Genomic DNA, 26192 nt, shown 5'->3' with positions numbered 1-26192 from the left:
GCTATATATGTGATAAATAGCCCTGCCAGAATCCATAAAAAAGTGGGAGAAAAGTCCGTGAAAAAGGGGCGGAGCTATCTCCCTCAGCACACTGGCGCCATTTTCTCTTCACAGTGCAGCTGGAAGACAGCTCCCCAGGCTCTCCCCTGTAGTTTTCAGGCTCAAAGGGTTAAAAAGAGAGGGGGGGGCACAAAATTTAGGCGCAATATTGTTTATATAAGCAGCTATTGGGGGAAAAATCACTCAGTTATAGTGTTAATCCCTGCATTATATAGCGCTCTGGTGTGTGCTGGCATACTCTCTCTCTGTCTCCCCAAAGGACTTTGTGGGGTCCTGTCCTCAGTCAGAGCATTCCCTGTGTGTGTGCTGTGTGTCGGTACGGCTGTGTCGACATGTGGTATGAGGAAGGTTACGTGGAGGTGGAGCAGAGGCCGATAAATGGGATGTCGTCCCCTGTGGGGCCGACACCAGAGTGGATGGATAGGTGGAAGGTATTAACCGACAATGTCAACTCCTTACAAGGCTGGATGACGTAAAACAGCTGTGGGACAGCCGGGTTCTCAGCCCGCGCCTGCCCAGGCGTCTCAAAGGCCATCAGGGGCTCAAAAAAAGCGCCCGTTACCTCAGATGGCAGACACAGATGTCGACACGGAGTCTGACTCCAGTGTCGACGAGGTTGAGACATATACACAATCCACTAGGAACATCCGTTACATGATCTCGGCAATGAAAAATGTGTTACGCATTTCTGACATGAACCCAATTACCACATAAAAGGGGTTTTATTTTTGGGGAGAAAAAGCAGCCAGTGTTTTGTTCCCCCATCAGATGAATGAATGAAGTGTGTAATGTAGCGTGGGTTCCCCCAATAAGAAACTGGTAATTTCTAAAAAGTTACTGATGGCGTACCCTTTCCCACCAGAGGATAGGTCACGTTGGGAGATATCCCTTAGGGTGGATAAGGCGCTCACACGTTTGTCAAAAAAGGTGGCACTGCCGTCTTAGGATACGGCCACCTTGAAGGAGCCTGCTGATAAAAAGCAGGAGGCTATCCTGAAGTCTGTATATACACACTCAGGTTATATACTGAGACCCGCAATTGCCTCAGCATAAATAGTGCTGCTGCAGCGTGGTCTGATACCCTGTCAGATAATATTTATACTCTAAGACAGGGATAATAGTTTGCTAACATAGAGCATATTAAAGACGTCGTCTTATATATAAAGGATGCACAGAGGGATATTTGCCGGCTGGCATCCAGAATTAATGCAATGTCCATTCTGCCAGGAGGGTATTAGAAACCCGGCAGTGGACAGGTGATGCTGCCTATAAAAGGCACATGGAGATTCTGCCTTATAAGGGTGAGGAATTGTTTGGGGATTGTCTCTGGGACCTCGTATCCACAGCAACAGCTGGGAAGAAAAAAATTTTACCTCAGGTTTCCTCACAGCCTAAGAAAGCACCGTATTTTCAGGTACAGTCCTTTCGGCTTCAGAAAAGCAAGCGGGTCAAAGGCGCTTCCTTTCTGCACAGAGACAAGGGAAGAAGGAAAAAGCTGCACCAGCAGCCAGTTCCCAGGATCAAAAACCTTCCCCCGCTTCCTCTGAGTCCACCGCATGACGTTGGGGCTCCACAGGTGGAGACAGGTGCGGTAGGGGCGCGTCTCGGGAACTTCAGGGACCAGTGGGTTTGCCCACAGGTGGATCCCTAGGTTCTGCAAATAGTATCACAGGGATACAGGCTGGAGTTACCTCACATCAGCCTTGCCTGCTGCCCTCGGAGAAAGGTAGTACTGGCGGCAATTCACAAGCTGTACTTCCAGCAGGTGAAATCAAGGTACCCCTCCTTCAACAAGGCCGGGGTTACTATTCCAAAATGTTGTGGTACCGAAACCAGACGGTTCGGTGAGACCCATTCTAAAATTGAAAGCCTTGAACACTTATATACGAAGGTTCAAATTCGAAATGGAATCGCTCAGGGCGATTATTGCAAGCCTGGAGAATTTCATGGTATCATTGGACATCAAGGATGCTTACCTGCATGTCCCTATTTACCCTCTTCACCAGGAGTACCTCAAAATTGTGGTACAGGATTGTCATTACCAATTCCAGACGTTGCCGTTGGTCTGTCCCCGGCACCGAGGTATTTACCAAGGTAATGGCCGAAATAATTATCCCGTACTTGGACGATCTCCTTATAAAGGTGAGGTCCAGGGAGCAGTTGTTCGGCGGAGTAGCACTATCTCGGGAAGTGCTACAACAGCACGACTGGATTCTGAATATTCCAAAGTCGCAGTTGGTTCCTACGACGCGTCTACTGTTCCTGAGTATGGTTCTGGACACAGAACAGGATAAAAAGGGTTTCTCCCGGAGGAGAAGTCCAAGGAGTTGTCGTCTCTAGACAGAGACCTCCTAATACGTATACAGGTGTCGGTGCATCAATGCACGCGAGCCCTGGGAAGGATGGTAGCTTCTTACGAAGAAATTCCATTCGCCAGGTCCCATGCAAGGATTTTCCAGTGGGATCTGTTGGACATGTGGTCCGGGTCGCATCTTCAGATGCATCGGCGGATAACCCTGTCTCCAAGGGCCAGGGTGTCGCTGTTGTGGTGGCTGCAGAGTGCTCATCTTCTAGGGGGCCGCAGATTCGGCATACAGGACTGGGTCCTGGTGACCACGGATGCCAGCCTTCGAGGCTGGGGGGCAGTTACACAGGGAAGAATCTTCCAAGGCTATGGAAAAGTCAGGAGACTTCCCTACACATAAATATTCTGGAGCTAAATGCCCTAAGTCAGGCTAGACCCCTGCTTCAACACCGGCCGGTGCTGATCCAGTCAGACAACATCACGGCGGTCGCTCATGTAAACGACAGGGCGGCACAAGAAGCAGGATGGCGATGGCAGAAGCCACAAGGATTCTCCGATGGGCGGAAAATCATGTGTTAGCACTGTCAGCAGTGTTCATTCCCGGAGTGGACAACTGAGAAGCAGACTTTCTCAGAAGACACGACCTCCACCCGGGAGAGTGGGGACTTCATCCAGAAGTCTTCCAAATGATTGTACACCGTTGGGAAAGGCCACAGGTGGACATGATGGCGTCCCGCCTCAACTAAAAGTTACAAAGATATTGCGCCAGGTCAAGGACCCTCAGGCGATAGCTGTGGACGCTCTGGTAACACCGTGGGTGTACCAGTCGGTGTATGTGTTCCCTTCTCTGCCTCTCTTACCCAGGGTAATGAGAATAATAAGAAGGAGAGGAGTAAGAACTATACTCATTGTTCCGGGTTGGCCAAGAAGAGCTTGTTAACCAGAACTCCAAGAAATGATCTCAGAGGACCCATGGCCTCTGCCGCTCAGACAGGACCTGCTGCAGCAGGGGGCCTGTCTGTTCCAAGACGTACCGCGGCTGCGTTGGACGGCATGGCGGTTGAACGCCGGATCCTGAAGGAAAAGGGAATTCCGGAGGAAGTTATCCCTACGCTATTTAAAGCTAGGAAAGAAGTGAACGCTAACCATTATCATAGAACAGTTAAACCAACAGTTAGTCTACATATATCTCACTGAATATGGACTGATCAGCTTTCTATATATCTTTTCATCTCACAGGTATGTGGATTTCTGCTTGTTGATCCCTACACCTATGCAATAACCCACAGACATCTCCATGCTATATTTTCAAATGTATGTGGATTTCTGCTTGTTGATCCCTGCAAACTATACCTCTTGATCTCTATTCACACCAATGTATATTTTAGCAGTGTATGTAATTGTATTTGTAGAATATTAGTACTTGCTTATAGCTGATATTATCTTTGTATAGATGTTGGTCAGTGGAGTGGAGTTTATTAGCATACATGGCCTGGTGTTTACTTAACACAGGGTAATATAATTCCTTTGATTAGATGTCCAATTAGCTTCAGCTGAAGCCTTTGTAAATTTGAACTAGTATATGTTAGCATTCAGTTATGGGGCAGTTGTCTACGGGGCAGTTGTCAGAAGTTTAGAAATATACGAAGTTTGGAAATTACAAAGTTAGGAAATTTTAAAAAGAACAGTTAAACCAACAGTTGAACAAACATTGGAAAACATTGGAAAGCAGGTAAATCTACCATTTAATTAACAATTTCCATAAGCATTTTTCTATCTATACTTTACTCTTTATAAACACCATGCTCCACAAACTGTTTTTACTCATAGCACTTCATGGTATCCTCTATAAAATGACATCGTCCTTCACTATTCCTGTTATTTATCGCTCTGTACACATTGCAGCCTCATTAATCCACTCCCCTCTTATTAACACTCATGAGCTTTTAACCTATCTATGTGCACTAACTGTCACATCCTCTACCTGTCACCATAAGAAACTATCACACACCTCCCCCAACTATACCTATCTCTCTCTTCTTCTGCTTCTACTAGCTGGTGACATATCCCCAAATCCAGGTCCCATCCACATACCATGCTCACATTCAGCTGATTCACAACGGAATAGAAAATCAACAAACCTTATCAACATCACTTGTCTCCCATCTACATCCAAGTCACTAAAATGTGCTTTATGGAATGCACGCTCTGTTTGCAACAAATTAACAGCTATTCATGACCTTTTCATAGCAAACAAATTCAGTATGCTGGCTATAACAGAAACCTGGCTCACACAATCAGACACTGCCTCCCCTGCAGCACTGTCACATGGTGGCCTCCACTTCACACACACCCCCAGGCCTGGTAACATCAAAGGAGGGGGTGTTGGAATATTACTGTCCAAATCTTACACGCACATCGTTTTACCACCTGTTCCCTCACTCACATTTACATCCTTTGAAGTACACTCTATTAGGATTTTCACCCCTTTCTCTCTGCGTGTTGCAGCTATCTATCGCCCACCTGGGCAACCCAAAGAGTTTCTGGAAGATTTTTCTGCATGGCTCCCTCACTTTCTATCCTCTGACATCTCCACCATCATTATGGGTGATTTCAATCTTTCTATTGACAGTCCACAATCTCCCCATGCCTCTAAACTACTCTCTCTAACCTCCTCTCTTGGCCTCTCCCAATGGACTGACTCCCCTACTCATCAGGAGGGCCACTGCCTTGATCTTGTATTCACCAGACTATGCTCTGTTTCTGAACTCGCTAACACTCCTTTCCCTCTCTCAGATCACAACCTTATCACATGCATGCTCTCCTCCATTACTTCAAACTCCATGTCCCTAAAGTCTACAAGGACACCTCTTACCCGCAGAAATATTAACGCTATTAATTTTCAACAACTATCTACCTCTCTGCAACCACTACTTTCACCAATTTCTACATTCACCTCTCCAGAGACTGCTGCGTCACACCTTAACCAAACTCTAGTAACAGCACTTGATGAAGTGGCTCCAGCTACCCATCACACTCCACGTAGACTTAGATGTCAACCGTGGCACTCTAAATACACTAGACACTTACAAAAACTCTCACGAAAAGTTGAACGCCAGTGGCGTAAATCTCGTAGTTCAAGTGACTTTGTCACATATAAGACCACCTACCACTCTTATCGTACTGCTCTGGACACTGCCAAACAAACATATTTTCAATCTCTCATCTCTGCTCAAGCCTCTAACCCCAAGCGACTTTTTAATACATTTAAATCACTTCTTGTCCCTCCCTCACCTAACCCACCAGCCACTGTCAGTGCGCAAGATCTTGCTTCCTATTTCAAGGACAAGATTGACAAGATCCGAAATGAAATGGTATGCTCTTCCACAGCAAGTGACCTGCTCAATTCCCTACCTGAACCCTCTAACACCTTCTCTTCCTTTGATCCTACAAATGAAGATGAAGTATCTGCACTCTTTTCATCTGCCTACTCTAATACCTCTCCCCTTGACTCTATACCCTCACAAATTAGTAAAGCTCTGTCTACTGTGCTCATCCCAACCTTAACAAAAATCTGTAATCTCTCCCTGTCTACTGGTATCTTTCCTTCTCTATACAAGCATGCAGTGATTACTCCCATTCTGAAAAAACAAAACTCTGACCCGAACACTCTCTCTAACTACCGTCCCATCTCTCAGCTCCCATGCCCCTCCAAGCTACTGGAGAGACTTGCCTACACTCGCCTCACACACTTTCTTAACTCACACAGCCTACTGGACCCACTTCAGTCAGGATTTCGTGCCCAACACTCCACAGAGACAGCACTGACTAAGGTAGTGAATGATTTGGTCACTGCTAAATCTAAAGGACATTTCTCTCTACTTATTCTCCTTGATCTCTCTGCTGCTTTTGACACTGTTGACCACTCTCTTCTCATACAAACACTACAATCCCTAGGTATTCAGGACACAGCCCTTTCTTGGTTCTCATCCTACCTATCTAATCGCTCCTTCAGTGTTCGTTTCTCTGATTCCACCTCTCCTTTGCTACCTCTCTCAGTTGGAGTACCGCAAGGCTCAGTCCTAGGTCCTCTGCTTTTCTCTATCTATACCACATCTCTTGGCAAACTAATCAACTCTTTCGGATTTCAGTACCATCTGTATGCAGATGATACTCAAATCTACCTATCCTCCCCTGATTTGTCACCATCTGTATTGGGCCGTGTCACTGAATGCCTTTCTGCCATTTCATCTTGGATGACATCTCGCCACCTCAAACTTAATATTTCCAAAACAGAATTAATTATATTTCCACCTGCCAATAGTAGTTTCCAACCTGATATATCTATCACTGTTGAGAACTCAGCAATCACCCCTACCCCACAAGCTCGCTGCCTAGGTGTCATTCTTGACTCTGAACTGTCCTTTGTTACCCACATTCAATCTGTCTCAAGATCATGTTACATACATCTAAGAAACATATCCAAAATACGCCCTTATCTTACACAAGACACAGCAAAAACTCTAATCCATGCTCTCATTATCTCCCGCATTGATTATTGTAATAGTCTCCTGACCGGTCTTCCCAAACATAAGCTCTCACCACTACAATCCATTTTGAATGCAGCTGCGAGGCTAATCTTCCTTGCCAGGCGTTCATCGTCTGCAGATCCGCTCTGTCAGTCCCTCCATTGGTTACCGGTATTCTACCGTATTAAATATAAAATACTTTTACTCACATACAAGGCTATTAACCAAACTGCACCAACATACATCTCTTCACTCATCTCAAAATATCTCCCTACCCGACCTCTCCGCTCTGCACAAGACCTACGCCTCTCATCCACACGCATTACTTGTTCACACTCAAAATTACAGGACTTTATCCGGGCTTCACCCACTCTGTGGAATGCCCTCCCACGCACAGTAAGACTCGCCTCTAGTCTCCAAACCTTTAAATGTTCCCTGAAAACTCACCTCTTCAGACAAGCCTATCAAATTCCAGACCCACCCACATAACCTTCAGTGCTTCCCTATCTAATTACATCCTCTGTAGAGTATTCATAACATCACTTATCATGTCTTTCTTTAGTCTCACACCCTCCTGACACTTGGATAACTTTGTGGGGTATCATCATACAACCCATTAAGAACCTAGCAATCTGGTGGACCATTATGCAATAGGTAGCATCAATCCTTGTGTATCTATCCCTATTTCCCTATAGATTGTAAGCTTGCGAGCAGGGCCTTCCTACCTCTCTGTCTGTTTTTACCCAGTTTTGTTCTATTACTGTTGTTCCAATTGTAAAGCGCAACGGAATATGCTGCGCTATATAAGAAACTGTTAATAAATAAATAAATAAATAAATTATCACCGCATATGGCGGAAATATGTTGCGTACTGTGAGGCCAGGAAGGCCCCAAAGGAGAAATTTCAGCTAGGTCGATTTCTGCACTTCCTACAGTCAGAGGTGACTATGGGCCTACAATTGGGTTCCATTAAGGTCCAGATTTCGGCTCTATCGATTTTCTTCCAAAATGGAACTGGCTTCACTGCCTGAAGTTCAGACTTTTGTTAAGGGAGTGCTGCATAGTCAGCCCCCGTTTGTGCCTCCAGTGGCACCGTGGGATCTCAACGTGGTGTTGGATTTCCTGAAGTCGCATTGGGTTGAGCCACTTAAATCCGTGGAGCTATAATACCTCACGTGGAAAGTGGTCATTCTGTGGGCCTTGGCGTCGGCCAGGCGTGTGTCAGAATTGGCGGTTTTGTCATACAAAAGCCCTTATCTGTATTTTATATGGGAAAGGCGGAATTGAGGACTCGTTCCCAATTCTTTCCTAAGGTGGTATCAGTTTTTCTATGTGAACCAACCTATTGTGGTGCCTGCGGCTACTTGGGACTTGGAGGATTCCAAGTTACTGGACGTAGTCAGGGCCCTGAAAAGTATATGTTTCCAGGACAGCTGGAGTCAGGAAGACTGACTCGCTATTTATCCTGTATGCACCCAACAAGCTGGGTGCTCCTGCTTCTAAGCAGACGATTGCTCGCTGGATCTGTAGCACGATTCAACTTGCACATTCTGCGGCTGGACTGCCGCACCGTAAATCTGTAAAAGCCCATTCCACGAGGAAAGTGGGCTCTTCTTGGGCGGCTGCCCGAGGGGTCTCGGCTTTACAACTTTGCCGAGCTGCTACTTGGTCAGGGGCAAACACGTTTGCAAAATTCTACAAATTTGATACCCTGGCTGAGGAGGACCTTGAGTTCTCTCATTCGGTGCTGCAGAGTCATCCGCACTCTCCCGCCCGTTTGGGAGCTTTGGCATAATCCCCATGGTCCTTACGGAGTCCCCAGCATCCACTAGGACGTCAGAGAAAATAAGATTTTACTCACCGGTAAATCTATTTCTCGTAGTCCGTAGTGGATTCTGGGGGCCCGTCCCAAGTGCGGACTGTCTGCAATACTTGTAGATAGTTATCGTTAACTAAAAGGGTTATTGTTGAGCCATCTGTTGAGAGGCTCTGTTATGTTCATACTGTTAACTGGGTATCATATCACGAGTTATACGGTGTGATTGGTGTGGCTGGTATGAGTCTTACCCAGGATTCAAAATCCTTCCTTATTGTGTCAGCTCTTCCGGGCACAGTATCCTAACTGAGGTCTGGAGGAGGGTCATAGTGGGAGGAGCCAGTGCACACCAGGTAGTCCTAAATCTTTCTTAGCTGTGCCCAGTCTCCTGCGGAGCCGCTATCCCCATGGTCCTTACGGAGTCCCCAGCATCCACTACGGACTACGAGAAATAGATTTACCGGTGAGTAAAATCTTATTTTCTTCTCACCTGCATCATGTTTTTTCAAAGCAGCCACACTATTCGTATTACTTATTTAGCTCAGCCCATGTTATTTGTATTCATACTGTATATTGGTGGTCATTCCGAGTTGATCACTCGCTAGAAGTTTTTAGCAGTCGCGCAAACGCTAAGCCGCCGCCCTCTGGGAGTGTATTTTAGCTTAGCAGAAGTGCGAACGAAAAGATCGCAGCGCGGCTACAAAAAAAAATTGTGCAGTTTTAGAGTAGCTCCAGACCTACTCAGCGCTTGCGATCACTTCAGACCATTCAGTTCCAGATTTGACGTCACAAACAGGCCCTGCGTTCGCCCAGCCACGCCTGCGTTTTTTCGAACACTCCCTGAAAACGGTCAGTTGACTCCAAGAAACGCCCCTTTTCTGTCAATCACTCTGCTGCGTCCATTGCGACTGAAAAGCGTCGCTAGACCTTGTGTAAAAATACATCGCCCGTTGTGAAAGTACGTTGCGCGTGCTCACTGTGCCGCATACGCATGCGCAGAAGTGCCGCTTTTTCACTTAATTGCTGCGTTGCGAACATTTTTCACTAACGATCAACTCGAAATGACCCCCATTATACGCCAACGGTACTGTTCCCTCTATTGTTATGCCAGTTGGTTATGGTTCACCTGAATTTACCTGTATGGCTGGGATTCCTGCCTACCCAGACCCCATACATGCCTGCGCCCTGCTAATCACTGCAGCCGCGCAGACAGCATATAAAGATGGATTTATCTGTGGGCCCCTTGGAAATTCAGGGTCCCAGTACAACTGTGACCCTTGAACCCACCTATCGCCGACCTGGTTGGATTATTGACATAATAGGGTGCATTTAGATAATCCTAATTTGTTTTGACAGTCTGCAAAAACAGTTTTTTGGGAGGAAATCGTTTGTTTGTATCTAAATATCACAAAGACCAAAATGCCTCTTCTCTTACTGCACAATCTGTCTTAACATCTGCCTTATAACCATTTAAAGCAGCTCAATCCCCATAGACCAAGGACATACAGAATATTTTACTTGTTAAACAAGTTCTCACTGAAATGGATAATCTGTTTTAGCCACTGCGGCCCCCGCCCCCACATGTCTGCCTCATAAACTAAAGGTTGTGCAGCCCTCTTGAAGCTGACCTAATGTGTGTGCTGAAACTTATGTCTGCCTAGTGTTACAGAGATACTTTAAAGTGTAATATATCCGCTAACCACTGTGCTTTACAGACTGTTATCTATCATTCTTGTTTATATATTTAAATGTTTCATAGAACCGATATACATGCAAAACATTGAGGTGAGATGTGATATTTCCCTATTTCCACAACTATTTACAAGTAATACATTGTCAAATGCTACTGACAAATGATTGGTAGATTTAAGAAATACTTAGATAGTCCTTTAATTTTCAGTTGGAATTATTATTTCTGCTGAAATAAGGTTATTTTAATAGTAAGCCTTATACAGTAAGGCTGCATGAAGACGACAGTGTGCCCACTACAGTGGCAAACGCAGGATTTCTAGAGGGGGGTTTTCAAATGCAATCCACAATCTCCCACTCTGCGGAACATTGGAGCAAGTGTGGGAGTCTGGGGGAGCGGTAGAAGAACCCAGTAATGACCCTGAACATTAATGTAAGTAATGGTATTTTTATACACTGTATACTGTATGGGATACAGTATTATTACCAGTTTATTTATTAACAGTTTCTTATATAGCGCAGCATATTCTGTTGCACTTTACAATTAGAACAACAGTAATAGAACAAAACTGGGTAAAAACAGACAGACAGAGGTAGGAAGGCCCTGCTCGCAAGCTTACAATCTATAGAATTTATATTTAACACTATAGATTGTCGATAACAGTGATGGGGAACCTTGGCACTCCAGCTGTTGTTAAACTACACATCCCAGCATGCCCTGCTACAGTTTTAGCATTGCCAAATAGTAAAACTGTAGCAGGGCATGCTGGGACGTGTATTTTAACAACAGCTGGAGTGCCAAGGTTCCCCATCACTGGTCTATAGTATAGGCTGTACCAAATATATTTTTATACACTGTATACTGTATGGAATACAGTATTATTAACAGTTTATTTATTAACAGTTTCTTATATAGCACAGCATATTTCATTGCGCTTTACAATTGGAACAACAGTAATAGAACAAAACTGGGTAAAAACAGACAGACAGAGGTAGGAAGGCCTTTACTATTGTTGCCATAATTTGAGCCACTTGTCAAGACGAGGGTGGTTTATGGGCAACTGGAACCCCCCTGTGTTTGCCTATGCACTAACTAATACTTAACCCCAAGCAAACCAAAAGAGTAATGTGAAACTGTTCCCCACATCTATCATATATTACATTTTATTAAGTGAGTAATAGAACACATAACATTTTTTCTGTGTTATGGTTTCTTTAGTTTTTAAGAGATGGCAAGATTAGGTCTCTGTAAGTTAATGTTGTTCTAAGGATTTGAGCTAGGTTTATCATTAGGACTAGGGATGAGTTAACCTTAACTTAAGGCATTTATTTGACTAGAAGTTCTTGTGATCACCTTGGGTTCAAGCACCTTATTAGGATAAGGGGATTTCCCATCTGTGAAACAGGGGCACTCTTGTTTTCCTGGTATTTATTATCCAAAATCCTTAGGATATAGGGGCTTATTTATCATTCAATATTTGTAGCACATTCCTTGAAATCACCTATTTTTGTTGGAATGATACATATTCCCCTTAAGGCTTTCATGATGTTTGTTTTTTTCCATAATTTGGAACACCATGCCGAAAGTACACTTAATGCATTTTTACAAATTCTACACATTTCTTGAAAACACAAATACACTTAAAATTGCTCTATACATTATCCATTAAACCTCTTTCTGAAGTCAGCTAGTAGCCTTGCTGTTCATCTTTACTAACTGCTGACTGAAATCATAGTGGGTTAGTTTCCTAGAACATGACTTAGGGGTACATTTACTAAGCAGTGATAAGAGCGGAGAAGTGAGCCAGTGGAGAAGTTGCCCATGGCAACCAATCAGCACTGAAGTAACATCTATAATTTGCATACTATAAAATGATACAGAGCTGCTGTTGGGGAAATTTCTCCACTGGCTCACTTTTCCGCTCTTATCACTGCTAAATGTTCCCCTTACTACCTTATATGATGTGTGGTTTGCTGACATTTCTCCACAGTATGATAAATATGTTGACACGTTTACATGATGTTATGATATTCAGATATAAAGCCATATAACATTTTATTTTCATTCATGTATGCAATATTTAAAATAGTCTTCAAGAAAAATTAATTTATTTTACTGTTTAGGTAATCAGTAGCAGTATTGTCCTCACAGCTTTTGCTTCATGTGCTGAGTATTATTGCTTAGCAATCTTTTTTGCCAATTTCAGAGGAGCCCACAGCAGAGAGGCCGGACATTTAAAAAACAAGATTGCCCAACAAGAGGCTGAGCTTGAAATCACTAGACGACACCTGTCTACAGAACGCTTTGAAAGGTAATTTCAGCTTATTTTATCCACTTAACGCCTTTCGGTTGGAGATGCATGTTCTTTCTGTGTTTGTTTTACCAAGGTGAATGTTAGATTTTTTTTGGTGGTATTATTGCATATTCTTTTGGTGTAAATTGGAGTAAATATTTTTATATTTTAATAGTCATAAGAAAATAAGATGGCACAAATAGGCTAGACAGATTAGGAGTTAGTATGTATGTTTAAATAGGTAATTTGGTGTGTTTGACTTGGACATTTATTTATTTATTTATTTATTTAATTAATTAATTAATTTAACCCAAACCTGTTTCCATTACATGATGTTCTCACCATACACTTCGATAAGTTGGCTATGAATTTCAGCTGCAGCTGCTGATGTGCCCTTTAGATGCAGAAATCTGATCACACTACGCACCTCAATGTTTGATCATGTGTCCACCAGCCCTGCCATCTTATACCTGATGTTGTGGCAGTATGACTGATATGCGGTGTAGCCTAATGGCCGTGAGCAGAAGTAGTGATCTGCCTGCTCTGTCCTGGCGGGAAATTAGAATGAAATAGAGAACATTACACATAAGAGATGTCTTGTTACCTTACTTATTGAACCACCCTCATATATTAAAGTAATATTACTGCATAGTTTTAGCTTAGTATTACTTGCTGCACTCACTTCTCTAGTGCTTCCTCTGTTTTGTGGATTCGCTAAGCCTGGAGAATATTCATGTTGAGTGGTGGTAGTTATTGTTAGCGTGTATGGGATCTCGGCTTGTATAAAAGTTGTAGTCAGCTCAAATCCAACACACAGAACCTGCTCACTTTGAAACAGGTCTGAAATTTTCCTTCAACCACTTGACTGGCGTGGTCGCATCGTTAGCGACCACACCAGGTGGTGCGTTATCTGACCTAGTTGCAGACAATGTCAGAAACGCAGAGTGGGCAGCTGCCGGAAGATATTTTTCTAGCAGCCACCAATCACAGAGGGCCCTTCCGGCCCCCACCCTTCAGCCCCCTAGTGTGTACCTGGGAAATCAAAGATGTGATGGTCGTAATGGTCCAATGGTGAAGAACTCAATAATCCAATGTTTGAAATAACCTAAATAAATCATAAAAAAACAAACCCGACAATTTCTGAGCAGTTTTGGAGTAAAAAAATTGCCAATAAAGTGGTTAATGGTAACTTTATAGTCAGTTGTTACGAGAACATTGCTTATGAAAAGCTAATGATTATTTGTTTATAGAGAGCTTGCAGTAAAAGAACTTCGACGTCAAAATTACCAGACAGCCTCAACATTTGGTCGATCTCTGAGTCCTTCCAGACTTTCACCTGAACAATCATTCCGCTCTCCTGATCGCCACTCCAGATCTACAGAAAAATCCATAGACAGGTGAGTGCAGAAATATATAGAAATAAAGTAGAGGATTACGTAAGTAAGGATAGTAAGTAAACAAATATGCAGGTATGATTTCTATTAATAAAATATTTTTATGAAGCTGATATCCACTTTAAAAATCAATGTGCCCTAACATACAGTGGCGTGCGGTGAGGTCAGTGGCTGGTGAGGCACTGCAGCCATAATGTCCGCCGAATCCTGTCAATGACCCCTACCGCCGCCGAGCCTATGCCCGCTACTGCCCCTGAGCCGATGCCCGCTGCCACCGCCAGTGGCTTACAAACTCGCCCACCATCAACTGACCCAGCCCTCCGCCACTAATTTGCATCTCAGTCTGATGCCGCCAATTCCCGCTGCCTGCCTGCTCATCATACTTGTGATATATTGTACATTTTTATAGAAAAAATAAATAAATTAGTGTTTGGGACTGGGTAGGGAGTGGGAGGAGGACATGAATGCAATTTTGTTGTCCAGGGCTTCCATTAACTTAATGGCACCGTGGATGTGGCGCTATTAAGTTAATGTAAGTCCTGGACAACAAAATAGCCAGCAGAGGGTGACACCAGAGAGAGGGTGACAGGAGTGGGTGACGCCAGGGAGAAAGTGCCAGGAAGAGTGTGACGCCAGGGAGAGGGTCGCCAGGGAGAGGGTCGCTAGGGAGAGGGTGATGCCAGGGAGAAGGTGATGGGGAGGGTGATGCCAGGGAGAGGGTGACAGCAGTAGGTGATGCCAGGGAAAAGGTGACAGGGTTTTTTTTTTATAAATGGAGGAGGGAGAGGTAAGCTCAGGCATAAAAATAAATCATTAACACTCTTCAGGTCATGGGGGTCACACTGAAAAGCTTGCTACAGAGAAAGATCAGTGATGGAGAAGAGAGTCAAACAAACTCAGGAGGTCAACGGTCTAAGCTGGTATTAAAGTGCAAGCTCTGCAGGCATCAGCCACCACACTGCTACTGTTGTGCAAGGTAGGATGAGAATGGGTCACCTTGGTGCATACACTGACTGAGTCCGGATGGAGGTTGCTGCTCCGATCACAACAGCCCTAAACCTCTGATACAGGCCAAGAAGGAGCCCTGGACGTAATTTTGCGGTGCGAGCAGTGATGCTATCACACTGTCACACTGCACCGAGATGAGAGGTTTCCCCACAGGGGGAGAAAAAACAACACAGTGCCAGGGGTGGCAGCAGCAGGAGCCGGGGGCAGGTGAGGAGTGGAGTGGGGATGGGATGTGAGGAGAACGGAGGGGCTGAGAGTTGATGACGGCAGCCTGCATCGGCAGGTGAGGAGGATCAGGCTCTGACCGGACCAAAATTACCGCTGTAACCCAGACCAGTGGCAAACGCAGGATTTAGCGAGGGGGGGTTTCCGTGGGTGTGTATGTATATGTGCATGCATGTGTAATATATATATATTACACATACAGTACATGCACATATTCATACACAAACACACACACATACACATGCATACATGCTGTACATACACCAGTTCCCAAACTCACAGACATACTGTACACACAAACACTGGCTTTAAACTTACAGAGTCCATCAGGGGCTGGGAGCAGAAGGGCGGCAGTGGTGGAGATTCTGTAAGCAGAGAGCTCCTTAGCTCTCTATTGCTGCTGCAGATCCGCGGTCGCGATCGCGGTTTTTGCTGAGACGGAGACAAAGCTGTCTCCGTCTCTGTGTGCGCCACTGCAGACTATTCCTCATTCGCAGCTGCAGACCCGGGCCCCGTTCTGTCAGTCCCCGCAGATCCCACTTGATGACGCCCATGGCCGGATGCAGTCACAGTGACAGGGGCGTGCTTTCAGATACGCTGAAAGCACGCCCCTGCTGTTCAGCGGCACTTGGACAGGTGCCGCTTCCATTAATTTTTTCAATGGGCTTTTACAGCCCTCTGCTTGTCCCTGCCCCCTGCCCTCCCCCTGCTTCCGGCCGATCACAATGGAGAGCAGGAGGCACCGTTCTCCGTGCCGCAAAATACATTTTGACAACCATTCAAACTGTAAAATGATTAGCATAATATAAATAAAATACTTATGACACAGAATATGTGTCATAAGTATCTTCTTTGTATTATTTTAATCATGAATGACAGGGGAGGCACTGCCTCCCCTGCCTCCCCTGACTGCACGTCCCTGCTAACATAGAATACCTACAATTTACTCTTCTAGACATCTTTTGCGCTGCTCACCTCTATGAATCAGAAGAGATCCAATAATCTGATTATAAATGGAAATATTAGAGCTCCTGCAGTAATGCTAAATTAATAAACTGCAACGCCCTCCCCATTTAAACAAACATGCATTACCGTGTGGTTGTGTGGTTTGTTTGTTTGTGTGTGTCTGTATCAGGTAGGCGCAGCGTTGACAATGTAGGCCCCTCGTGTGGCAGCGGGGAGAAAATGGTATGTTAAGGTGGGTGAGTAGGGGTTGGGCGGTGATTGTAGACTTTTAGATGGGTGGCAGTATGTTTTGTGGAGGCTTCCCTTAAAGTGTGAATGTCACCACCAGGGTAGGGACTGTGTACATGCGCTTACACATGACACACAGATACATCATTATATAATAGACTGGGTCATCATGTTCCAGGTCTAGAGAATAAATCTCCTTTTTTCAATCACCAATGTAGAGTCATAATATGAACACGCTCATTTTCTACATTTTTGCACTTACGAACTATAGTACACCTATGGCTATGAAGGCAGAAGACAATATCACTTTGGTAGTGAAATGTTGGATTTGTCTGTGCGGTTTCTAATCACAGAGTCTATTTTAAGTAAGGACATTCAAATCAGAGGTCACTTCAGATGTGATGGTGATGCTGTAAGCTCAGGTTTATGAGTACAGTGAAAAATGTTTCGCTTTTGATTACACCATGACGTACAGTTTGTATGTATAGTTTGTTGATGAAGAATGATCACTGAAGCAGCCGTTATTTTATGTACATGCATGTGTATTTATTCTTTTTTAGTTTGTGGTCACATCTATTAATTTTTTTGCTGTTGCATTCAATTTTTACTAACAGTTTTATCAAGTCGCAGCCAGAATGTTCTATGCAGAACTCATTCTCAGGTCACCATAGTAAAATAATATTGATAGTACAAAACATTATTATTATTATTATTATTATTATTATTTATTTATTTATATAGTGGCAATACTATAAGACAGTGCTGTGAAGAGGCAATGTAGTAATTCACATTAGTATATATGAAGCTGAATAAGGGAATAATTAATTCATTTTGATATTGTTATCTCTCTATTAACTGTCCTATATGTATGTGTTTGTGTGTGACTATCTGTGTTCATATATACACACAATATTTTTTTTTCTTCATGTGATAGATAGTATGTGTATTTGCTTTTACTTCTGTAACTATAGTCTATGTGTACTTTTACTTCTGGTACTATAAATAAGTTTCTTTAACCTTTTTATGAGAGAATTGATCTTTCCTCATGCAACTGTAATGATAATTGCATGCACACAATGCTAGTCACAGCCTGCAACCCATTTAAAAATGTAGAAACAATATGGGTAGTTTAAACCGCGCTCATACATATAGTGGCAGCCTGTGCAAATCAAAGAGAGCCTTCACCAAGACCCTAAGTGTAACAATAGAAGAAAATGTGATTGCAGATGGCGCTACCATATAAGCGGAGTATAATGTAAACAATGCTTACTTTCTTTCAACCTTTTATACAATACAGTTTGTATTACTGGTATATTCTTTCTTTAGAAAAGATATTGTTCTGTTAGAGGGCTTTATAGTGGATTTCATAGTTGGGGAGTCCAGGTGTGTACAGTATCAAGTTGAGTCAAAGGCAAAGTCCAGTGCTAATCCAGTCTTCAGTAATCTGCAGGGAGGCAGGAAGATCCATAAACTTTGACACTGTTTCTGCAGAGCTGTGGTAGTGAGAATGTGAGTAACTGTGGCAGCCAAAGCCAGAGCCAGAGGCCAAACCAGGCTACACCTGTTACTCTCACAAGTGTAGCTTGGTTTGGCCTGTGGCTTCTCACTTCTCATCCTTGCTTGGCTTTGGCTGCCACAGTTACTCACAGTCTCACTACCACAGCTCTGCAGAAACAGTGTCAAAGTTTATGGATCTCCCTGCAGATTACTGAAGACTGGATTAGCACTGGACTTTGCCTTTGACTCAACTTGATACTGTACACACCTGGACTCCCTAACTACGAAATCCACTATAAAAGCCCTCTAACAGAACAATATCTTTTCTAAAGAAAGAATATACCAGTAATACAAACTGTATTGTATAAATGGTTGAAAGTAAGCATTGTTTACATTATACTCCGCTTATATGGTAGCGCCATCTGCAATCACATTTTCTTCTATCATTTAAGAATTTAGTTCTTATATGATATATATGAAATAGATACTGAAACAACAATCGATCTTTGTGTTTTTAGCACAATAACGCAGGCTGCATTTCTATTTTTGCATTGTAGCAATTCATTTCATGATTAGTAAATAAGTTTAAATGTGCAGAATAGCGAAACTGGACTTTAATTATATTTCAAATGTGAAAGAGTTGTATCTAGATGTGTAGATAATATACAGTCTCATGTCAATAAGAGTGTTGCATAACCCAAAGTGCAGAGGCCTGTACTGAGACACACGCAATCAGTATGTCGCCTAGGTCAGAATGCCGATATTTTGCTAAGTGAATACCTCTTCATGCATCCACATGATACCCAAAACTACTGTAGCACGCCCTTCTGTGTTGTCTAACCGTATACACTATTTTGTTTCTTGCAGGAGTCATCTGTTTAGAGACTATTAGACTGTGGATTCTGAAACAGTGCTTTATCACCTAGAAAATGCCTTTGCATAAAGCGACTTCAGTATCAACTGTTATTAAAGCAACGTCTCATTGGCAGATTTGCCAATAATTATGGCATGGATGTGTTGGTATTTCATTTCACAGTTCTATTGTTTTTCTTTTGCCCATCACAGGACAGACACTGGAAAATGGAGACACAACTGTTAGAAATAAGCACAGATTTCTCAAACACCAAGGGGAAAATTTACTAAAGCTCGATTTTAGTCGATTTGCCAATTTGTTTGTGAAAAAGCCGCAATTTTGCAAATTGCGAATTTACTAATGATTCATTTGCATGGAAATCACATGTGAAATGCGACTTCGCACTCCAAATCGCTACAAATCACCATCGGCACAAACATTGTCAAAATAACATTGGTGTCAGTGGAAATCGCACATTTACTAAGTATTGTCTTTTCAAACGCGCATGAATTTGTACAAAAATCACATAAAAATCGCAACTCAATGCATCTTGACATGGATAAAACAATTTTTCACATGAAATGCCCCACCAAAATTGCACCTCAATACACCACTTCCAAAAAGCAACAAAGACACAAGTGAAAACGCTTGTTAATGTATTGTTCAGGCGATTAGGGGCGATAAGGGGTGATTAAGGGCGATTTGTAATCTCACCCAAAATCAATTTCCCCCAAGTATAGTTTTACCCATTGTGACATGCAGGGCTCTATTTATCAAGTGGTAAAGAGCTATTTTTCCACATGGCAATAAACGTGTGTATCACTGCTTCTCCATATTTTACTAATGGAAAGGACAGTCAGGTATAGGCCACTTACCATAAAGCATATTCACATAGGACCTGATTCAGGTTGGATCGCTATTTGCGTTCCAACTGCAAAAATTGCTAAAAGGATGCGGGCGCATGCGCAGGGACCCGCATCCTTTTAGTATTCAGGTCCTATGGGGGTAATTCAGGGAGAACGCCTCTGCCTGTCAATCTTATGTATCTTATCCCAGCCCTCAACAAAAATGTGAAATTGGCTCAGTATCCTATGCAATTCCTAACATGCCATCAAGTGTGTATACATAGGCAGAAAGAATGATCGTGACTCAAGAATCTGAAAGTGAAAGTATAATGTGACCAAAGACTTTGTTTACAATATACTTTTTCACCATAGAAGTCCTTGAGCATTGTCCCTTTTCTCTATACATGTATAATGACGCAATTCACACCAGCCCACCTAGCGGCCACCTGCATCTCCCCTCTGAGAGGTGGTGGTGGTGGTGGGGTTTGCAGGTTAGGGGGTGCTAGGCTGAAGCTTTAAGCAGGGTGCAGAGAGACCTATCACCGGCCCTGATGACAATGTTAACCAAGTCCATTTCTATCTTTGTGGTATTCAATTTCCTTTCAGTGTGTTAGAATTATATTTTTTATAGTGTGTGTTTGGTTTGTTTTTACATTTTTTTAAATAATAAAGTTATATTTTTATTTGATTTTTATGTTTTCTTAGTTATTTAAATTAAATTATTTTGTATTTTATATTGGAAAACAGAAATGTACTTACCTGTTTGATGTATAATAAAATGTTACCTTTTGGCCAACTGGGGAATGATGGCTGCAGAGTTTAGCTACCTACTAGAGCAGCTACAGCAAATGAAGAAAAATGCTTCAACCTGGAGTGCAGAGCTGCACCATGCTGAGGCCCCTTGTAAGTGGTACATGGGCTGGACTGTACTGCACATGATCAGCAGAGAACGCTGCAGCGGGGCCAGAGTGGTGGGACTGGGAGGCTAGAGCCTGGTCCCTGCTCATGTTTTCTTATGATGCACAGCAATGCGCTCTGGTTGCTTTCCTTAGCTTATAGCCCCCTGATGCAGCTCCTGCAACAACTTCTGTGATTTGTGCCTTTTGTTTGGGCCTATTTTTATCATGTATTTTTTATTCAATAAAAAATGTTTATTCTTATGTGTGGTGGATTGGATTTTTGATACATCTGTGATTCAACTCATCTTTGCAGCTATTTATTATTATTATTATTATTATTATTATTATTATTATTATTATTATTATTATTATCTTTTATTTATATAGTGCCACATAATGTCCATAGCACCATACAAGTTAATGTACAAAAAACACAAATACATTTTATTCAAACAGATAGTACATTAGAAAAAAAAATCAAACAGTGAGCCTTGTATACAGCTACGTAGCATTCAGTGAACCAATGCCTTAAGAGATCAGAGCTGCTTATTGTAAATGGGAATGCACTGGAGTCAGGTATAGTTCAGGATGAGAACCAAGAAGGAGGAGGGTCCTGCTCATGAGAGCTTGCAGTCTAGGGGAGTCTGGATAAAACTGGGAGGAGAACTGGGAAGACATACCCTCCAACCATCCTGCTTTTCGGTCACTAGTGGAGTTTGCGTGACCGTCGGCCAGAATCCTGGCAATGAGCATACCGATGCCGGGATCCTGGCCGCCAGAATGCCCACAGGGGGCGAGCTGCGGTCGCCACGCTGCGGGCACGCATGTATAGTCCTGGGCCCCCTGCCAGCATTCTGGCGGCCGGGATTCCAGCGTCGGTATGCTGACCTCCGGGATGGTGACTACATCCCATTCCACCACTCCATCCATAAGGAGTTTGAGGGGGGGATGTCAAGTTGAGGTAGCACTTTCTCACCGCAGTGTGTGAACAGATGCCATGGGCAAGCAGTTCGGGCAGTCAAGCAGATCAGGGAGTACTGGGCATGCCCAGAGTGATGAGAATGGGGTCATGACAAAAGGCATACCCTCTCCCACAAGGACATGCCCATCTTTTGACACATGCAACTGGGTTTCTACTCCTTATTCTTTTTTTTTTTAATACTTTATTGGACATTTGCATAAAACATATACAACAGTATGCAGCATAAAGACATAACGAAGATATAATCTGGTATGATACAGAAATATACAGTATTGGTTAGGCAAGAATTGTGAATGTTTCCAGACAATTCTCAAAATTCCTAAAAAGGAGGTTGACCCGTGGTAAGCGTTTCAAGAGTGTACCAAGTAGTGTGTGATATAGCTTGTCCAAGGGGGTCCCTAACGACTTCCGCCAGCGTCTGTACATAAGGGAGCCAAATATCAAAGAACTTTTTTATTTTACTTTCTTTGTTGATCAACATTTCAAGCCACTCCATGTGAAATAAATATGATAACCTTGGTAGAAATAAAGCTAGGGACGGTGAATCAGTAGCTATCCATTGTGACAGAATGGTTTTTCTCTAACGTCCTAGTGGATGCTGGGGACTCCGTCAGGACCATGGGGAATAGCGGCTCCGCAGGAGACAGGGCACAAAAGCAAGCTTTTAGGATCACATGGTGTGCACTGGCTCCTCCCCCTATGACCCTCCTCCAAGCCTCAGTTAGGTTTTTGTGCCCGGCCGAGAAGGGTGCAATCTAGGTGGCTCTCTTAAAGAGTTACTTAGAAAAAGTTTTTAGGTTCTTTATTTTCAGTGAGTCCTGCTGGCAACAGGCTCACTGCATCGAGGGACTTAGGGGAGAGATTTTCAACTCACCTGCGTGCAGGATGGATTGGATTCTTAGGCTACTGGACATAGCTCCAGAGGGAGTCGGAACACAGGGCTCGCCCTGGGGTTCGTCCCGGAGCCGCGCCGCCGACCCCCCTTGCAGACGCTGAAGATGAAGAGGTCCGGAACCAGGCGGCAGAAGACTCTCAGTCTTCATCAGGTAGCGCACAGCACTGCAGCTGTGCGCCATTGTTGTCAGCACACTTCACACAGCGGTCACGGAGGGTGCAGGGCGCTGGGGGGGGGGCGCCCTGGGCAGCAATGTATAATACCTGTATGGCGAAAAATACATCACATATAGCCCTTGAGGCTATATGGATGTATTTAACCCCTGCCAGATATCTAAAACTCCGGAGAAGAAGCCCGCCGAAAAGGGGGCGGGGCCTATTCTCCTCAGCACACAGCGCCATTTTCCCTCACAGAAAGGCTGGTGGGAAGGCTCCCATGCTCTCCCCTGCACTGCACTACAGAAACAGGGTTAAAACAGAGAGGGGGGGCACTGATTTGGCGATATGTATATATATATTAAAATGCTATAAGGGAGGAACACTTATATAAAGGTTGTCCCTGGATAATTATAGCGTTTTGGTGTGTGCTGGCAAACTCTCCCTCTGTCTCCCCAAAGGGCTAGTGGGTCCTGTCCTCTATCAGAGCATTCCCTATGTGTGTGCTGTATGTCGGTACGTGTGTGTCGACATGTATGAGGAAAATATTGGTGAGGAGGCGGAGCAAATTGCCTGTAATGGTGATGTCACTCTCTAGGGAGTCGACACCGGAATGGATGGCTTATTTATGGAAATTACGTGACAATGTCAACACGCTGCAAGCCGGTTGACGACATGAGAGGGCCGGCGAACAAATTAGTATCTGTCCAGGCGTCTCAAACACCGTCAGGGGCTGTAAAATGCCCATTTACCTCAGTCGGTCGACACAGACCCAGACACGGACACTGATTTCAGTGTCGACGGTGAAGAAACAAACTTATTTTCTTTTAGGGCCACACGTTAAGGGCAATGAAGGAGGTGTTACATATTTCTGATACTCCAAGTACCACAAAAAAGGGTATTATATGTGAGGTGAAAAAACTACCTGTAGTTTTTCCTGAATCAGATAAATTAAATGAAGTGTGTGATGATGCGTGGGTTTCCCCCGATAGAAAATTATTGGCGGTATACCTTTTCCCGCCAGAAGTTAAGGCGCGGTGGGAAACACCCCTCAGGGTGGATAAGGCGCTCACACGCTTATCAGAACAAGTGGCGGTACCATCTACGGATAGGGCCGTACTTAAGGAGCCAGCTGATAGGAGGCTGAAAAATATCCTAAAAAGTATACACACACATGCTGGTGTTATACTGCGACCAGCGATCGCCTCAACCTGGATGTGCAGAGCTGAGGTGGCTTGGTCGGATTCCCTGACTAAAAATATTGATACCTTTGACAGGGACAGTATTTTATTGACTATAGAGCATTTAAAGGATGCATTTCTATATATGCGAGACGCGCAGAGGGATATTTGCACTCTGGCATCAAGAGTAAATGCGATGTCCATATCTGCAAGAAGATGTTTATGGACACGACAGTGGTCAGGTGATGCAGATTCCAAACGGCACAAAGATGTATTGCCGTATAAAGGGGAGGAGTTATTTGGGGTCGGTCCATGGGACCTGGTGGCCAGGGCAACTGCTGGAAACTCCACCGTTTTTTACCCTAAGTCACATCTCTGCAGAAAAAGACACCGTCTTTTCAGCCTCAGTCCTTTCGTCCCTATAAGAGTCATATCTGCCCAGGGATAGAGGAAAGGGAAGAAGACTGCAGCAGGCAGCCATTCCCAGGAACAGAAGCCCTCCACCGCTTCTACCAAGTTCTCAGCATGACGCTGGGACCGTACAGGACCCCTGGATCCTACAAGTAGTATCCAAGGGGTACAGATTGGAATGTCGAGAGGTTTCCCCCCTCGCAGGTTCCTGTAGTCTGCTGTACCAATGTCTCCCTCCGACAGGGAGGCAGTATTGAAAACAATTCACAAGCTGTATTCCCAGCAGGTGATAATAAAATGACCCCTCCGACAACAAGGAAAGGGGTATTACTCCACACTATATGGTTGTACTGAAGGCTAGGTGAGACCTATTCTAAATCTGAAAAATGTGAACACTTACAAGGGTTCAAATCCAGATGGAGTCACTCAGAGCAGTGATAGCAAAGAACAAGGGGACTATATGGTGTCCCGGGACATCAGGGATGCTTACCTCCATGTCCCAAAATTTGCCTTTTCTCACCAAGGGTACCTCAGGTTCGTGGTACAGAACTGTCACTATCAGTTTCAAGACGATGCCGTTGGATTGTCCAAGGCACCCCGGGTCCTTACCAAGGTAATGACCGAAAGGAGGATTCGTCTTCAAAGAAAATGGACGACCTCCTGATAAGAACAAGGTCCAGAGAACAGTTGGAGGTCGGAGTAGCACTATCTCAAGTAGTTCTACGACAGCACGGGTGGATTCTAAATATTCCAAAACCGCAGTTGTTCCGACGACACGTCTGCTGGTCCTAGGGATGATTCTGGACACAGTCCAGGAAAAGGTGTTTCTCCCAGAGGAGAAAGCCAGGGAGTTATCCGAGCTAATCGGGATCCTCCTAAAACCAGGAAAAGTGTCAGTGCATCATTGCACAAGAGTCCTGGTAAAAATGGTGGCTTATTACGAAGCGCTTCCATTCGGCAGATTTCACGCAAGAACTCTTCAGTGGGATCTGCTGGACAAATGGTCCGGTTCGCATCTTCAGATGCATCAGCGGATAACCCTATATCCAAGGACAAGGGTGTCTCTCCTGTGGTGATTACAGAGTGCTCATCTTCTAGAGGGCCGCAGATTCGGCATTCAGGATTGGATGCTCGTGACCACGGAGGCCAGCCTGAGAGGCTGGGGAGCAGTCACACAAGGAGTGTGATCAAGTCTGGAGAATTCTCTCCACATAAATATACTGGAGCTAAGAGCAAATTTATAATGCTCTAAGCTTAGCAAGACCTCTGCTTCAAGGTCAGCCGGTATTGATCCAGTGGGATAACATCACGGCAGTCGCCCACGTAAACAGAAAGGGCGGCACAAGAAGCAGGAGGGCAGTGGCAAAACTGCAAGGATTTTTCGCTAGGCGGAAAATCATGTGATAGCACTGTCAGCAGTGTTCATTCCGGGAGTGGACGACTGGGAAGCAGACTTCCTCAGCAGGCACGACCTCCACCCGGGAGAGTGGGAACTTCATCGGGAAGTTTTCCGCATGATTGTGAACCGTTGGGAAAGACCAAAGGTGGACATGATGGCGTCCCGCCCGAACAAAAAATGGGACAGGTATTGCGCCAGGTCACGAGACCTTCAGGCGATAGCTGTGGACGTCCTGGTAACACCGTGGGTGTAACAGTCGGTGTATGTGTTCCCTCCTCTGCTTCTCATAACCAAGGTATTGAGAATTATAAGACATAGAGGAGTAAGAACTATACTCGTGGCTCCGGATTGGCCAAGAGGGACTTGGTAACCGGAACTTCAAGAGATGCTCACAGAGGACTAATGGCCTCGGGAGCTAAGAAGGGATTTGCTTTCAGCAAGTACCATGTCTGTTCCAAGAGGAACCGTGGCATCGGCCTTTAAGAAAGGACCTGCTCCAGCAGGGACCTTGTCTGTTCCAAGACTTACCGCGACTGCGTTTGACGGCAGGGCGTTTTGAAC

At 44.2% G+C, this 26192-nt stretch overlaps 1 protein-coding gene across 3 annotated transcripts in view; it reads left to right on the top strand.

Moving 5' to 3' along the window:
* TSGA10 (testis specific 10) overlaps window positions 1-20869 on the top strand; it is a 184649-nt gene extending 163780 nt beyond the window's left edge. For all 3 annotated transcript variants that reach the window (XM_063953349.1, XM_063953351.1, XM_063953350.1), the window contains 3 exons: window positions 12607-12711; window positions 13944-14090; window positions 18879-20869. In XM_063953349.1, coding sequence (XP_063809419.1) covers window positions 12607-12711; window positions 13944-14090; window positions 18879-18903 — 277 coding nt within the window. In that variant the 3' untranslated portion in view covers window positions 18904-20869. The remainder of the gene's footprint in view (window positions 1-12606; window positions 12712-13943; window positions 14091-18878) is intronic.
* Window positions 20870-26192: the final 5323 nt, after the last annotated feature.

Source organism: Pseudophryne corroboree, chromosome 2, assembly GCF_028390025.1.
Source record: "Pseudophryne corroboree isolate aPseCor3 chromosome 2, aPseCor3.hap2, whole genome shotgun sequence".
Classification (NCBI taxonomy): Eukaryota; Metazoa; Chordata; class Amphibia; order Anura; family Myobatrachidae; genus Pseudophryne; species Pseudophryne corroboree.
This window is presented reverse-complemented; position numbering and strand designations above follow the sequence as displayed.